Here is a 15,824-nt window from a genome sequence, read left to right on the forward strand (position 1 = left end):
AACATATTAGAATCGAACTCGGTAGGCTAGTTTACCTTGTCAGCCATCACTCAGTAAAAATTTAGTTCGTCGCTTTCCTTTGGAGAGATAGAACTCCTCTGGTACTTTATTTTATTTTGTTTTATTTTCAATTTCTTCGTTTGCTCTATTATAAATGATTTTAAAATGTATGTTATGGAACGGTACAGTAAGTCCTTGCCATTATTATAATGCTGACTAAAATGGTTAAAACTCTTAAACAGGGGGCAAAAACCTCTTAAATGTTTGTTTAATTTGTATGGGGTATAACAAATGTATTCTTTCTTTAAATTAGTTGACAAGCGATAGTTGTAATTTTGTTATGTTATTAAAAAGAATACAAAAATAATGTTACTGGTCTTCCGTAATTTGTATTAATTTTTAAAAGATTTTTACAACATGAATAAATTTTGTTTTCCTTTTTAATGACTATTGTTTTATAGGGAGGTTGTTAGTGTTGTAGGCTTTTACACCGTTTTTGCCTATTACTAAATAAAAATGAATAATACTTTTTATATTTTTTATTAAATTGATCTTTTATCTATCTTTGGCTTTACGTTTGCATCATATTAATGTCCAAAGTGACCCCCAGGTACTTATTATCTTTAACCTGCTCAAGAAGCTCTCGTTGCAGAAAGAAGCCAGGGCACGACTCCTATGTCAGATAAAGCATCACTAACACTTTGCCGGGTTAATGAATATATTCCAGCGACAGGCCCAATTCTCAAACCGCTTAAGGTACAACTGAAGCATATCAGTGTCGTCATAAATACAGTTTGATCTGGAGATAATCGAAATATCGTCTGCAAATGTGGCCAGCATTGGCATATAGTGGGTGGTCCAGGATGGAACCTTTTCCTTTTATAGGTTGAATAAGGTACAGCTTGTTTACATACGATATACCAAACTCCCTGCGACTGAAGCAGAATCAAATGCTGGCCAAATTTTCGGAAGATACTGCGATTATCTCTAGATCCAACTGTATTTATGAGGCTACAGATATGCTTCAGTTGTACCTTAAGAGGTTCAAGAATAGGGCTTGCCGCTGGAGTGTATCCATTAACCCTGCAAAGTGTGCTTCAGTGACGCTCTCTCTCACATAAGAGTCGTGTCCTGGCAGTTCCTTGAGCGGGCGAGAGATAAAAAATACTTGTGGGTAACTTTGGACACCCGTTTAACCTTCGCAAGGGATAGTAAGGTGCTCATTGGAACGCCTGAAAATTAAAGTGTTTTTAAAAATATATATTTACAAATTGCGATAATATTGCCAATCAAAAAAGGCATTTTTTTTAGCGAACGTTCTTATAGTCGTAAGCTGCAGAGCACATTAAAAAAAAAATTTGTTTGAGCAAATGGGAGCACTTTGAAAAAAACGATTTTTATACAAAAATTTTTGTATTAAAAATTTATAACTTAAAAAAAATCATATCAAAAAATCCTTCGTTATGCCATAGAGAACGTTATACAAAATTTAGGAATGAGAACCAATCTAGCAGTTTTTAAGAAATCATGTACACCGTTTTAAAAAATGTAGTTTTGAGCAAAACGCAGTTGACTTATGTAAATGTTGTTATGGCAATAATCTAGGAACTTAAGGACATTTTCAGAATGTTGTATTATGGTGATGGGGCTAAGGTTGTGTAGGAATAGGAAAAGGAACAAATAACATATAAATTGTTAATATACAAATTCAGTTCAAAGATTCCCTCCACATAGTGTTGGAAGTGTTTTGTCGAAAAGTGTCGATAACAAAACATTTTCTGACAGAGAGTAACAATAACATGCAATCGCCATTCGCATGTTGACGTGCCAGCACATTTCTTTGAATTTTTGAATGTGTTCGTTTTACTTTTGTTATTGTCCGCAGTTTAGCACAATTGTTTCCATCAAAATTAGTTACAACGTTAAAGCAATTAACGTCACACAGGTGAGATTAAACAGCTTCTAAAGCGCAAGTGCACGGTCAGTGTCAGTTTTTGAGGAAAACGGAATCGGCCGCATTTCATTTCGGCTTGCCAAGTCCAGTTTCGCACAGGTGCGTTGTTTGTGTGTTGTGCAAAGGTAAATAAGAACGCGGACTTATGTATGTATGTATGTACAAATAGGGTGTGCGTGCACTTATGTGTGTATTATTTTGCGGCACATTTGTTTATAAGTCTGATTAGAAGTCAGCTGTGCATATTTGCGCCTCCCATATTCATAATATAATAGTGTATATTTGGCTCTTAATTACCCCCAACGTGCGTGTGTGAGTGATGGATGTTCACCTGTGTATGTGAGCCCAGCGAATGGAAAATCGTAGTTACGTACAACGCTGCGTATGAGCAATAAACTGTAATTGAGTCAAGATCACAAAACTATCAACACTTGGATTTCGATTTCGAGTATTCCCAGACTTTTAAAGTACTTCGCTTTAATTGATCTTCTTTCAGTTTAAATACATATTTATTTTCTTAATTTTGTTAACAACAAATAAAATTCAACGATTGATGTCTTTTCATATATTGCAAAAAAATTGTGGAGATAATTTATAGACTATGTCATGTTAAAGTTATGGTCACAAAAACTGCCTTAAAAATGTACATAAACATAATAAATTAATTCTAACAACTTCTACACAAATTGAAATTTCATAGGTGAAAAATAGGACAGATCATAAAACTTTATTAGGTCAACTTATACGCAAAACTCATAAGAAGACTGTTAGAAATGCCAACCAACTTATAGTTGCTGCTGATTATTTTCTATAATCCTTCCACTGACAGTTATATTGATTTGTGTTTAAATTTATTAGCTTTGTATGGCGTGGAGCCCCGCCTTTCCCCATATTAGTTTTATTAATCCACCCGAATCGAAGTTCGATTTATCGTGATTCCATATAATTGATGTGGAGCGTTAATAAAAACCGATCACGACTAACAGCGTTTGCTTTGGAACGGTTGGGCAACCACTACTGTTGGTCCGCAGCTTTGCCTCCCCGATAAGGCAAAGAAATAAACAAAATAAAGAAAAACAGACAAGACTGTCAGTGCAGCACTGCTGTGAAATCACAATCAAAATGCAAACAGAGATCGGGCTTTAAGAAGTTGAGCAAATATCCAAATTAACGCTGCTGCAAGTGGCGACAGGGGCTCATACACTCACTCCCACAATAATAAACTCACGGGACAGGTGTATAAAAACCGGACACAGTGGAACTTTCCAAGGGGGTACAACCAATAGGGTTTAAATTGTGAAACATCAAAATGGATTAAATGGAAATGTTTAGGGCGAAGTGTTTGTCGATCTAATATATAAAATAAATCAAGTATAAATTGTTAGTAAGAATATTTTCATATTTTAAGGCATATTTTCGAGACTTAATATAAAGCTTAAACGTTTTAAATATCACAAACATTTCACTGTACTCTCACTAAGTGCTCAGACACACTCACACACACACATTGGCGAATAAGATACGAAGAAGACGTCGACGAACTCGTTTCAATTGAGTCTCAAACCGAAACTGTGAAACACAATTCATTCCTCTGGAGAACGCGCAACCGAAAACATTTTCCACCTCGCCTCGCATATAATTCGATTTCTAATTGGTATTTGTTTACATTCGGGTCTCCAGCCTTTGTTTTTATTTTTTATTATTTACGTCTCCAGTAAGAGTGCCCGAGACCGAGCCCGAGGCCCTACCCAAAAATGGAGCAGTGGAATAATGTCGAGCTGACGAATATGTCAAAAAAGTCATATACCCTGAATCATGAATACGATGCTGCCGCTAAGTTGAACAAGGAGAACACGAAGCCATCCGCGAATGGTAATGGAACGAGTTCGGAGCAGCAGCCACCAGCAGCAGCAACATCAGAGGCTGTGCCAGATAGCAGCAGTGATCTGCTCCAGCCAGGATCGGATGTGAAGCCGAAAGTGGAGCCCGACGATGTGGAGAGCTTGCTGCGACGCCTCTACGGGATTACGATAAGCGAGGTCAAGGAAATCGTCGCCTACGACGATCGCAACTTCTTTATCAAGGAGGATAGGTAAGCGAGCGAATGGTATATATTGAGTCGAAGCCCTAACTCTGTCCCAGCAGCATATCTGCAGCTTTATCTGGGGTCACAGTAAAAAATATACAATACAATTGCGGTCAGAATAATAGCTTTGATAGAAGACTATATACATATATCGAATTTCAAGATATCTTCAATATTATATGACTTTACCGAGAATATATTTTAGAGGTTGATATCGTATTTAACATAAAAATCAATCCCAAAGTTGATTACCTTTTAGAAACCCAAATTTACCCAACGGTCTCAACAAATAACATTGATATTCAAGCATAAAGATTCAACCCTGAACTCCCAGTGCTGTTTTTCTGACCGCAATTATGGCTTTGCAACACGAAAACAAATGATAAGTGACTCCCGCGGAGGCTGGAGAAATGGGTGCGATGGGTGGGTGGGATATGCACACAAACACTGACACACACACAGCATCTATTTATAGCCGCTTAATAAAAGTTGTTAGTCGCGGCAGCTGAGTGTGACGCAACTGGAAGTAGTCACCTTGCCAGCTTCGCATTTACTATCTTGATGGATTCATGGCACTCAGCGCACAGATATACAATCAGTTCAGTTCTTTTCTTCACTTTAATAAATTAGATTAATCTACGGTTACAGAGTCTAAAAATGGCGAGCTATTTGAGCACAGGCCTCTTCTGGAAGCCAAACATGCTGAGCTTAGTCTGATTGTCGCTCACGGCCCCCAGCTTGCCGTTTGTCTTGGTCTTAGGTGTACCCTTTTTGTTGGCAGTGATCGAGGGCTTGCTGAGGCCCACTCTTCTCCTGCCCAATGGCAGGGAATTCTGGCGTTGCAGGATAATGGAGGATGAGGCTGAGGAGGCTGCCTCCTGGCTGCTGGATGGATTCAACTCAGAACTGCAGCTGTCGTCGGAGAGCAGGATGATTGCCTCGTTGTTATTGCTATCGGAATCGGCGGGATCAACCAGTAGATCAAGTGGTTTCATACGTATTTTTGTGCCAGTCTTTGTGTCTGCTTTAGGTGTTTCTATCAGAGTATTTGCCGACTCTTCAATGGCAGGATTGTCTTTAGCTTCAGTTTTTGTTCGCGTCTCGCTGTCTGGTGAATTGGAACATTGTCTTTCTTGAGTGTCTTCTACTGAAAGTCTTAACTTCTTGTGGCTAGAACTTGCGCTTAGTTTTATATCCTCGTCTTTATCCTCTTCTTGCTGGCTTGCCTGCTTCTTTGACAGCCTTGTCTGTTGCTCAGCTTGTGTGGAAAAGAAACGACTTCGCACCTCAACGGACTCCTTGGAAAATATGCTTCTCTTCAGGGAGTTTACCCGCTTCTCATCCGTTCCCTCTCCCAAGGGACTCGCCTTCTTGGGACTGAGTAGACGGAGCAGGGAGGCATTCTCGCACACCACCGGCGATCGCTGGAGGGGATCTTTTGCAGAGCGCTCTTTGGCAAAGGGATTGTGTCGGCTTCGGGTCTGGATCGGAGAAGGCGGTGGTGTTGCCTCTCTGTCCAGAGAACCCTCCCTGCTAGGACTCCGCCTTCGTTTCGTCTTAAAACTATACATGGTAAATACCTGAGCCTCCGTTTTCTTGGCTTCCTCCAAGCGCTGATTCGTCTCGATCTCTTCGTCCACAGTCTTGCTCACAAAGTCCACCTTTTTAAAGAACAAGGCACACGTAGCTCCCTCCTTTTTCGCTGCGATGCACTGCTCGTCCTTTTGGAAGTTTCCTTCCCAAATGCTCTTGTGCTTGGCCCGCTTTATATTCTTTGAAGATGGCGGTGGTGCTGCCTTCTCCGGTGTCCAGCTGTCCAGTCGCTTCAGTGAGAAGGGATTTAGGTTGCCAAGAGCCAAATGCAATGCCTGTTCGCTATCCTCCAGCAAGGTACCAGCATTGCTGCAATAGCGCTCATCGGTTTTGTAATCCTCTAATGGACACAGTCGCTCCATGCGACGCTGCAGAGGATTGTAGACGTACATATGCTTGAAAGTGGCCTCCGCCTTGAGGAAATTCTCAATGTAGTCGTCATCCACCTGAATGGAAAAGGGGTACACTTAGATTTTGGATACGACACTGCAGTTGCCACACAGTACTCACCTCCAGATTTCGCATGTTGAGGTAACTCGGTATCTTCTTCAATGCTATCCGCATATCGTCCTGTTCCGTTTTAAGGATGAATTTGCAGGCCTTGGCCAGTCCAATGCCCGGCAGGGAGTCCAGGTAGTCACAGCCGGATAAGATGCACATGCGGCGGAACTTGTCAAAGTGGTATTTTTCTTCCCGACACCCCATGGCCAGGTGCAGTTTGTCCGCCTCCACTAGCAGCCCAGTGCCATTTAAATCCAACTTAAAGATGATCTTCTTAGCACCGAAGAGCGTCAAATCGGAGTCCTCGGTGATGATGTACTGTGCCACATCCATCTTATTGAGCCAAGCCATCTGGGCATCCGCTTCGTACGGCGCCACAATGCAATCCACGTTCCTGCTGCGGCACTCACGGATCAACCGTAGCGCCATGTCATGGGTGACGTCCACGCAGCGACGCATATGCGAACGGGCCTCCTCGATGCGTCCCAGTCGCAATAGTTCCGCAGCACGCTCCTTGCTCTGTTTCCTCGACTCCCGACGTCGCTTCTCAGTTAGGGCCTTGGCAGGCAGATGCTGTCCGTCGAAGACCAGAATCGGCTTGATGTCGTACGAGAGCAGCATCTGGACGTATTTGAGGCAGTACTGGACGTATATATCCGTGTCCTCGCCGCGGGCCAACTTTTCAGCGCAGCCAAAAACTCCCTTGTGCAGCCAACAATAGGTGTCCACGGCCACCGTGCTGCCGCGGATATTCTTCAGTTGCAACGGTGTTGAGGCCTTGCCAACGAAGGGGATTAGGCCGGTAATGCCCATGTTGCGAAAATATTAACAACAATCAAAACATGAAAAACACGGACACAATGAATAAGTGCTGCTTTTAGCGCCAAAAATTGCCGAAGTGTGGCCGAAGCGAGCAACGGCGTATCCCTCACATTGCCATTCACACAGAATTACTTTCAATTTATAGTTACTCACACTGGCTTTCAAATGTTTGAAAATTTGAATTATTTAAATGCCAATAAAATAATTCACTATAAAACTAGTTATCTAATCTTAAAAAACTCTGTGCTTAAGTTAATATATCACAAATTTATTATTTTTTTAAAATGTCATTTTCAGAAAGTTTTTTATAAACGTTTCTGCACTTCGTTAAAAACAAGTTTAAGAAAATTTAAAAGTGATTATTTTTAAGAAATAAAAATTAAAAACCTTTCTTACAGCAACGTCAAAAACCCCCTTATTGTCTCCCATTGCCCAAATGGTTACGTCCTCAAAATCCTGAACTCGCTGGACTCCAAGAAAGAGGACTTTGTGGATGCTCAGAATCAGTTGCTGCTCAGTCTGGGTAAATAAACCCCACATTTTTGGGAATTAAATTTAATATTTTTTTTATTTATTAGCAAAACAGAGTGTCAAGTGTCCCCGGCCAATAGCCAATGCCAGTGGCAAGTACTATTCGGTGGAGCGCCTCAATGGTAACTCGAATGTGGTGCGACTCCTGGAATTCATTCCAGGAGAGATCTTTCACCAGGCTCCCATTACGAAGCATTTGCTATATCGCAGCGGCGAGTATTTGGCCAGATTAGATCGATCTTTGAAAAGCTTCACCCACCAGGCCTACGAAACGCACAAAACGATGTGGATGCTGCAGAGTGTACCGGACTTGAGGCAGTTCCTGTATGCGGTAAAGGACGAGGAGCGCCGACTGATCTGCGAGGAAGTAATCGATGCCTTCGAAACCAAAGTTCTAAGTCTACTGCCGACTCTGGAGCACCAGATCATCCACGGTGACTTTAACGAACAAAACATTGTGGTGGAGCAGTCGCCCAACCAGGGTGGCGGAGAGTACACCATCAAGGGAGTGATTGATTTCGGAGACACGAGCAAATCTCCGCTGCTCTTCGAGGTGGGCATCGCCCTTACCTACATGATCCTGCAGGCCAAGGATCTGGCCAGCGGAGGAGTCTTCCTGGCCGGCTATACCAGCGGTATTCCTCTTGGCAGCACCGAACTGGGTCTTCTCAAATACTGTGTCGCCGCCCGGCTAGTCCAGAGCTTGGTCATGGGTCTCTACACGCACACCCTACATCCCAATAACGACTATCTGCTGGTTACCCAGGAGCAGGGCTGGACGCTGCTCCAGAAGCTTTGGCGGGAGACCCTGGAGAATGTGGATGAGTTGTGGGCCACCACCGGTCACCAGTACTTGACGCAGAGCAATAAATAAAATCAAAATTCCCGGGCCTGTTTCGATTTTCTGAAAAAAAAAACGCAATCAAGTTTAAATGTGATTGCATTATTCGTTAGAAAAGTAATAAGTATTATTAAAAGTCCAGTTTTTTTAAGAATGTAAAAGTTCTGTAAATAATTAAATGTGTGTGTGCAGCTACAAATTTGGTCCGCTACAAAAAACCAGATAACTTTAACAGAAATTCAAAAGAGGCCCTCTTTGGAAAGCTATTCTAGAACCAATTGTCAATTATAAATAGAATTTCAAAATCAATCATATCTCCTATTTAGGATTTGCAGTTAACATCGATATTTGATACGAAAGTCAATTTATAAAAATATATATTACCGGGGCGATATTCTTTGTGTTATATCGGACCAATATTATCGAAAAAGACAAATAAATTAACAGACATTTTTCTGATATGATTTAGAAACCAAAATTTTAACGTTAAATCCGATAAAAATAAATTATATTTTCGATATTAAGTGCGATGTATCATATCGTATTATTCACTACTCTGCAGAATAAAAACAGAAACAAAAAGAGTTACAAGTATTGATTGCATTTGTTTTTAAATATTACTTTATCCGGTATATTATTATTATCTTTATCATTTACAATAAAACTTGTTAAACAAATACAAATACATTGTATGTAGTACATTTTCTTTGCTTAGATTTAGATTTAGTGGTAGGTGATCTTTTAGTTTTTGGGCTCTACAAGTGGTGGCAATTAATTTCAAATCTCGACACTCTCAGCTAAAGAAGCTGCCATTAAATTGAACTAATTAACGCTAATTACATTGAATGGGTGTAAAAGGGTCCGCACATCCTGCTGGCCAAATATACAAAGTATCATCGTAGGGTTTTCGAGGATCTATCCGCTTACTACTTAAGACTAGACTTAACACCTACTGAAATGTACAAAAGAAGGCGCCACGCCACTCTCGGATACGCTGGTAGGCGGTGCGCTTCTCCTTATCAAGACAGAGCAGGAGGTCGAAACAGAAGACGCGCTGCTATATAAACATATATTTGTATATATCATATAATATAAGGTGCCAACAGTGTTTACAGCTTGGGAATCAAGTTTATTTATTTTGTAATTCTGGTTACGACTGTTTCTTCGCTTCTTTCTTTCCTTTTTTTTTGGTACAAAATGAAACAGGGTTTAAAAGAAGTCAATGAAATAAAACAATATGTTAAATATACATTTAAAAAATACCGACGCCTCTAGGCCCACAACAAGCGACTCAACTCACTCGCACACACAATTTTTACACACAAAAGCTCAAAAAAAAAAAGAAAAATATATCATCAGAGATTTATACCTGAGAGTAACACACGCGTCGTCGCCTGGGGGCTTAGGACGTCTCGGCACGAACGACAATAACATAGTATAAATAAAGACAAAAAAAATATATGTTTAATACAAGCTAGAAAAAAAAAGATTTAAAAATAAAAGTCTACGAATTTCATTTTGTTAGGCCAAAGGAACAGCCCGTTATTATATATCCTTTCTGGGTTTTGTTTATCACTTCAGTGCGGCCAATCGATCTTAAATTTGATAAAGCAGATAAAGCTGAGATGTTGGATTAACCGATCTAACTTAGCAACTGGTTTTGTTTACAGTTTTTGAATGATTAACAAGCTGAAATGGGAAACAATTTAGAACTTTCCCTTTGATAGCCAACTAAATTTGAAAACTCAATCTCAATGCCAGGTCAGGCGACGGATATCAAGGACAACTCTCTCAGCTTAGGTGCGTTTGGTAATCTTTAGATAATTCTAAGCTTTGTCACTTGCAATTTTCTATAGGGTTCCCTTAAAGAAAAGTGAAAAAGAAAAACAAAGTTATAAGCCGATTTAAGTTAATAGATTTGAACTTAAAACTCTAGACAAAAAGAAAGCTAATTCCTTGGTCATTACAAACAATTACATTTACTTTAAGCTTAATTCTGATGAAAACAAAAGTTCAGACGGAGCAATGCACGAAAAAAATAAACAAAACAATTTGAAGTAAAGAAAGCGACTTCTATGGAATTTAAAAACACAAGCTCTAGTTACCAAATGAAAATAATATGATCATTAATCACTATTGCACCTTAATTGAATTGCACTGTTTTGGATGATCTATACATATATATATGTATATAAACTTGACATCACCTGGCCTGGATTGACAATGATTCCTAGAATGGCTTTATCGTTAACTCTGGGGGCCTTCACTCTTTTAAATATTTCGCAAGCAATAGTCACTTGCCTAAAAAGAAGCAATAGAAAAAACACAACGTAGTCCTCCGTCCTGCAATCCGTCAACTCAGCTCCCATAGAAGGAGACGTTCCCCCTGATTGTACCATTTGGCGGCTAACGGCGCCTCGGACGCTTGCGCCGCTTAAGGAACACGTACGAGGAGTTCTTCTCCTGATGTCTGGCCTCTGCCGGCGTGGTGGGTAGCTTTTTGCTGGCCAACGTTGCCACCGGCGCTGCCTGCGCCTTCGACTTGGCAATGGAGGTTAACGCTTGACGAGCATCGATCCAAGGCAGGCTAAAGTCGTCGCGTGCCTCCATGTTGACCATATTCTCGCCAAAGGCCTGTACCGGTACCTCGGTGACGAACTGAATGCCCTCGATGTCCTCTGGCAGCGGGTAGAATGTGGACGTGGGCAGCGGATCCAGCGAGACAAGCACTTCGTCCTGGTTGTGGCGCATGCGTAAGGTCTCGATCCGCACCTGTTCCTTCATGTAGCGCGCATCCCGGCACTTACGATCAATCTCGTCTTTCACATACTTGCTATGACGACGCTCGAAGTCCGCATCGCTCAGCGGTTCCGTCTTTCGTTTATCCGAACTGGGCGTAACGGGCACATCGCGCCATTTGGGTATCTCCAGGCTGGGATTGTCCGCTAACAGCTCGTCGGCCTCCTCCAAGAAGAACTCGTTATCGCAGTGGAACTCCTGATCCTCCCACGAGCGGGTCGTGTATGGAAAGGTGGCAGTACGGAAACGGGACTTGGACCTGCCCGATCTTGCCGTGGCTTTGCTGTACGTATGCGGGGCAGAGTTGTTGTTGGTCACAACCGTCTCCTTTCTGGTTGGTGCCGATGAGGAATTACTGCTGCTCACGCTGCTCATGGATTGCGGGGTCAGTGGAGCTGCTGCTGCTGCTGTTGTCGTCTTGGATTTCGACTTGGTCGAAGGACTGGCGATCGGCTCCTGACTGGATGAGGATGTGGGTGTTGGCTGGGGCGTAGATGTTGGCGTCGACGAAGGCGTTGTCGTGGGCGTCGGAGCAGGTGTGATTGTGGGTGGTGCTGTGGGCGGAAAGATCAGATTTGTTGTGGCGCTCTCCTTGCTTGGCTTCTGCTTCATGCTTTGACTCTGGCGGCGTTGCTCCTTGTTTAGATGTTCCAGCAGCCGCAGACGCAATCTCTCTCCGCGCTCCTCAATGGTCTCCTCGGTGTCGGGGTCCGTGTCTTGATCCTGGTCACGGGACACAGCTTTATCATTTAGCAACGTCAACTTCTTGATCTTCACCTGCGGTTCCTGCAGCTCTTGGTCCTCGCGATGATCGTTGATGATGGCCAAAGCTGATTTCGCTGGCGAAGAGGAAGAGGAGGAGCTACTACTGGTCTTCTTGTCAATAAACATGCCATGCTGTCGGATCTTGACCTGCAGACGATGCTTCTTCACCGGCTCGGTTTGTGTTTTGGTGGACTGATAGTTCGACAAGTTCGTCATATTTTTAACGGGAGAGGATGCATTTACAGCTGCCCCTGTAACCTTGGGAGACGCCACAACGGCCGCTGAATTGGCTTTGGGCAGGGTGGAAGCGGAGACAGGAGGCAGGGCATTCGGTGTGGCAGCCAGTGTCTTGGGAGCAACCGCCTTGAGCGCCAACGCTTTGAGCGCCACTTCCTTAGGAGTCTCCTGAGGTAGCAGCTTCTGCGAAGACTTCAAGTCCATGGAAACTTTTTGCTTCTCCTTTTGAGCCTTCTGATGATCCTTGACTGTTTCTTCTTGCTCCTTGGCTGATGTGTGCTGCTGATCCTTGGGCGCCTTCCGTTCCTTGGATGCCTTCCGTTCCTTAGATGCCTTCCGCTGGTCCTTGGATTCTTTCCGATGTTCCTTGGAGGCCTCCCACTGATCCTTGGAGGCCTCTCGCTCCTTTGAAGTTTTTCGCTCCTTGGATGGGTCCCGCAATTCCTTTGATGCCTTTCGAAGGCCCTTAGGTTCTTCCGGCTCCTTGACCATTACCCGTTGCTTCGTCGAGACTTCTTTATGATCAACTTTTGGTGCTTCCTGCATCTCATTGGATTCCTCCTTTGCTTTTGGCTGCTTAAGCTCTTCTTTCTGCTTCTGGTAGGTTTCTTCCTGCCCTTTGACTACTTTATCCTGCTCCTTGAGTGCCTCCGGCTCCTTAATAGCTGCATCCTTATGCTGCTTAGCTGCCTTAGAATCAAGTTGGGGCTCCATAGCATGCCTGCTGAAGGTCACTACCTCCTCCGTGTGTATTTCAATCTCCATTGTCGCCGACTCTGCTCTGACAACTTCCTCGGTAAAGATCTCCACGGTTTCGACATTCATCTGCTCTACCGTATCCAATTCAAGCTGCACCTCGTTCTCAGCTCTTTCTTCTGAATCCAGATCCGGTCTCTTCAGACTCTCCTCTCCTTCCTGCTCTTGCTCCGGCTCGCTATCAACCTCCTGCTGGGACAGCGACTTCTGCCGATGATTCGGCGTGGAGTGAGCGGATGGCGCCATCGGCTTCTCCTCAGCAATTTCCAAGTCCATGGCAGTCATCTGCAACTGAAAGGGTTTGCTTGAAATGATCTTTTTGTAGATAAACCTCAAGAGAAAAACTCACCTGACTTGGCCAGAGATCTTCTTCTGGGGCAGAGAGTGCCTCTACATAGTTAACCAGTGGACTATCCACAACCTCCTCGTCCTCCTCTTCGTCGTCACTCTCCTCGTCACTGCTTCCGTCCTCTCTCGAGTCGTCCTGGTCGTCGCTATCGTCATCAGACTCCTCCTCGTCCTCCATATGGCCATTGGCGTCCACGCAGAGTGCATTATCCTCTCCGAGAACCTCCTCCTCTGCTCCCACAATGGTTTCGGCTTCAACCTCTACCTCAACCTCATGGGGTTCCAAAGCATCGTGAAAGATCTCTTCTTCAACAACTTCTTCCACGACATTTTGATCCTGCTCCTGGAGTGACAGCTCAAACCGAAAGTGCTCAGCCTTCAGCTGGTGCTGCAGGTGTTCTGCTTCCAACTTCTCCTGCAACTGCAACTGCAGCTGCTCCTCCTCCAGCTTCTGCTGCTGCTGTTCCTCCTCCGTGTGCTGTCTCACCTGACTTTCTTCGTGGACGTCGTACTTGGAGGACGTGAGGCTGGAGTCCTGATTCACGCGATGCAGAAATATAGTGCTCACCTTTTTGCCATTGAACTCGCCGCGGGCTTTGCTCTCCAAGGGCTTGCTGGCTGGGGCAAGATTCGTGGAACCGGCAACCTTATGACCCGTTTTATGTATCAACTGTGCCTCCTCTTCCTCCAGCTCCTCCTCCATCTGCTCCTCCTGCATTCTGATCCTCGGCAGCTGCTCCTGCTGTGGATACGGCTCCTCCATTTGTTGGACCTGCTGAGGAGCGCTCTTCACAAGCTCAGTCTGCGTTTCGGCATGCATGAGAAGCTTCTGCTGCGAGCCAGCGGAGGGTGGCAGTGAGTGATCATCATCATCGTCGTCATTCGTCCGCTTGTTCTTTTTTCGCAATTGCTTGCGGAGCTCCTCGATGGTGGCCTCCAGCTTGGCGTTGGCCAGCTTCAAGTCCTGATTCTGCACCAGAACCTTGCTTAGCTTTGAATTCTGCTCATCCAGCTCCTTGTCCTTGGCCTCCAAATTGTCCGTCTGCTCCTGCATGAGGTTCAGGTGCAGCATAATCATACGCTTCAGGTTGTTGTTTTCCACGATAAGCGTAACTACATCGGTGCTAGCTGTTCCGCCGGACGAGGGCGGTGCCATTGCCCCGCCGCCACCTCGCTCTTGGGGCGGCGGTGGCGGCTGAGGCTTGTAGTAGCTACTGGTTTCATTCTGGTAGCCACGCTCCTGCGGGGGCAGTGGTGGCTTGTAATAGTTTCTAGTTTCCTTCTGGTTGCCATAGCCATGCTGCTGCCGCAAGTAGGTCTTCTTGTTGTGAGGCGGATAGACTGGACCAGCGTGCGGATGCGGATGTGAGTGCTGCTGGTGCAGGTGCGGATTCTTGGGATAGCCACGCGACGAATTGTGGTGGTAGGGCGGATCCGAGCAGTTCCCCTTCTGGTTGTGCGGCCACTTGAATCGCTTGTCCATGGCGAGGAGTATTAAGGTGCCGTCAGACCTGAGATCTCATAGTTCGCCGCAGTGTTCCGTTTGTTTTGTTTTGTTTTGTTTGCTGCGCCTTTCTTGGCGCTCCGCTATCGCCAGCCACCGCGCTTGACGCTTGCTCTGCTTTGATACGGCGCGATACAATGCGTAGAAGTAGAATCCCGATTCCCACCACACTTAATTTTTCTTTCTCGCCCTCTCACTGGCCTTTGTGGCCGAAATTTAGGTCCTTAGCGGCGTGTGCCTGGCGCTACTATTGCACGTGGTGACCACATTTAGCCACCGGATTTTACGGTTCGTTTTGGGGGCCGTGTTTGCACGTTCTTTCACCGCTTTTTCCACGATTATCCGCAAATTGTAAACTCGCCCGAAAAATGCTCTTGGAAGTATGGCGTTTTGGTGGCGTTGCCAGGCCAGCAATAAGCAGGGTTGCATTTCGTGCTTGGGATGGCAGTAGGTCGTGATACTGTTTTAAGCACGCGACTCACGAGCACTAAGTAAATACAAATTATTCAGCGCAACTGTACTATTAATTTTTTTAAAATTTACTTTATATTAAAACAATTAAAACTTTTACAAATTATAATATTTAACAAAATTGTACACTTAAGTCAAACATCACAGAATATTAACAGATGGGTACAAATGGTTTGCATAAGTTTGTTGGGCTCATAGAAAGATTAGATTTATTAAATTTTAATAAATATTTCATAATAAATCTATTTAAATAAATTAATTCGTATTATAAAAAAGAAAATTTCCTGATAAATCTATTTAAATGAATTAATTTGTATTTGGGCTTCTAATAACACATATTTATTATTTAGTAACAAACATTATGTAAATATATATATATATTTTTTTATAGGAATTTTTGTAATTTAATAACAAAGTTGTTTTGCCCATAAATAAACTCTTTGAACCTACATCATTAATTTTATCTATGCATTCAGACAAATTCTAAGTTTTTATAAATTGACCTGGGGTTTACTGACAAGCATATTTAGTATTTAGTTAAAAATAAATTTATTTTAAAAATTGTAATTTAAAAACAAAATTGTGTTGCTGACAATCAAGCTCTTTCAACCTACGT

General features: G+C 43.4%; 3 protein-coding genes across 10 annotated transcripts; 1 reads left to right on the top strand and 2 right to left on the bottom strand.

The window, feature by feature from the left end:
- Nucleotides 1–168: 168 nt before the first annotated feature.
- Nucleotides 169–9,011, top strand: LOC110179881 (hydroxylysine kinase). Of its 7 annotated transcripts, none has more exons than XM_086832391.1 (4): nt 169–187; nt 3,670–4,046; nt 7,355–7,479; nt 7,535–9,011. In XM_086832391.1, the coding sequence occupies exons 2-4, from the start codon at nt 3,709–3,711 to the stop codon at nt 8,359–8,361; spliced, it is 1,290 nt and encodes a 429-aa protein (XP_086688517.1). In that variant the 5' UTR covers nt 169–187; nt 3,670–3,708; the 3' UTR covers nt 8,362–9,011. The 7 variants fall into 7 exon arrangements, with proteins under 7 accessions (XP_086688517.1, XP_086688511.1, XP_086688513.1 ...); XM_086832385.1 differs by lacking the exon at nt 169–187 and adding an exon at nt 1,794–1,945; XM_086832387.1 differs by lacking the exon at nt 169–187 and adding an exon at nt 1,804–1,945 and having other exon boundaries at nt 3,635–4,046.
- On the bottom strand, nt 4,640–7,062 carry tos (Exonuclease tos). The gene is made up of 2 exons (XM_020956928.2): nt 6,144–7,062; nt 4,640–6,079 (listed from the first exon to the last, which is right to left on the bottom strand). The coding sequence occupies exons 1-2, from the start codon at nt 6,945–6,947 to the stop codon at nt 4,706–4,708; spliced, it is 2,178 nt and encodes a 725-aa protein (XP_020812587.2). The 5' UTR covers nt 6,948–7,062; the 3' UTR covers nt 4,640–4,705.
- msl-1 (male-specific lethal 1) lies at nt 8,932–15,153 on the bottom strand. Of its 2 annotated transcripts, none has more exons than XM_086832383.1 (2): nt 13,235–15,153; nt 8,932–13,170 (listed from the first exon to the last, which is right to left on the bottom strand). In XM_086832383.1, the coding sequence occupies exons 1-2, from the start codon at nt 14,714–14,716 to the stop codon at nt 10,735–10,737; spliced, it is 3,918 nt and encodes a 1,305-aa protein (XP_086688509.1). In that variant the 5' UTR covers nt 14,717–15,153; the 3' UTR covers nt 8,932–10,734. The 2 variants fall into 2 exon arrangements, with proteins under 2 accessions (XP_086688509.1, XP_086688508.1); XM_086832382.1 differs by having other exon boundaries at nt 8,932–13,176; nt 13,235–15,147.
- Between the last annotated feature and the right edge of the window lie 671 nt (nt 15,154–15,824).

The sequence above is a fragment of the Drosophila serrata genome, unplaced genomic scaffold, assembly GCF_035046125.1.
Source record: "Drosophila serrata isolate PLE 108 unplaced genomic scaffold, ASM3504612v1 contig_249, whole genome shotgun sequence".
Lineage (NCBI taxonomy): Eukaryota > Metazoa > Arthropoda > Insecta > Diptera > Drosophilidae > Drosophila > Drosophila serrata.

Bases quoted from the DNA above. Each gene is read 5' to 3' on its own strand.
- LOC110179881 (XM_086832391.1), top strand. From the start codon at position 3,709: ATGGAGCAGTGGAATAATGTCGAGCTGACGAATATGTCAAAAAAGTCA. The intron at 4,047-7,354 runs GTAAGCGAGCGA...CCTTTCTTACAG, and splicing joins TTCTTTATCAAGGAGGATAG to CAACGTCAAAAACCCCCTTA. The intron at 7,480-7,534 runs GTAAATAAACCC...TTTATTTATTAG, and splicing joins TCAGTTGCTGCTCAGTCTGG to CAAAACAGAGTGTCAAGTGT.
- tos (XM_020956928.2), bottom strand. From the start codon at position 6,947: ATGGGCATTACCGGCCTAATCCCCTTCGTTGGCAAGGCCTCAACACCG. The intron at 6,080-6,143 runs GTGAGTACTGTG...TTTTCCATTCAG, and splicing joins TCAACATGCGAAATCTGGAG to GTGGATGACGACTACATTGA.
- msl-1 (XM_086832382.1), bottom strand. From the start codon at position 14,716: ATGGACAAGCGATTCAAGTGGCCGCACAACCAGAAGGGGAACTGCTCG. The intron at 13,177-13,234 runs GTGAGTTTTTCT...AAACCCTTTCAG, and splicing joins AAGATCTCTGGCCAAGTCAG to TTGCAGATGACTGCCATGGA.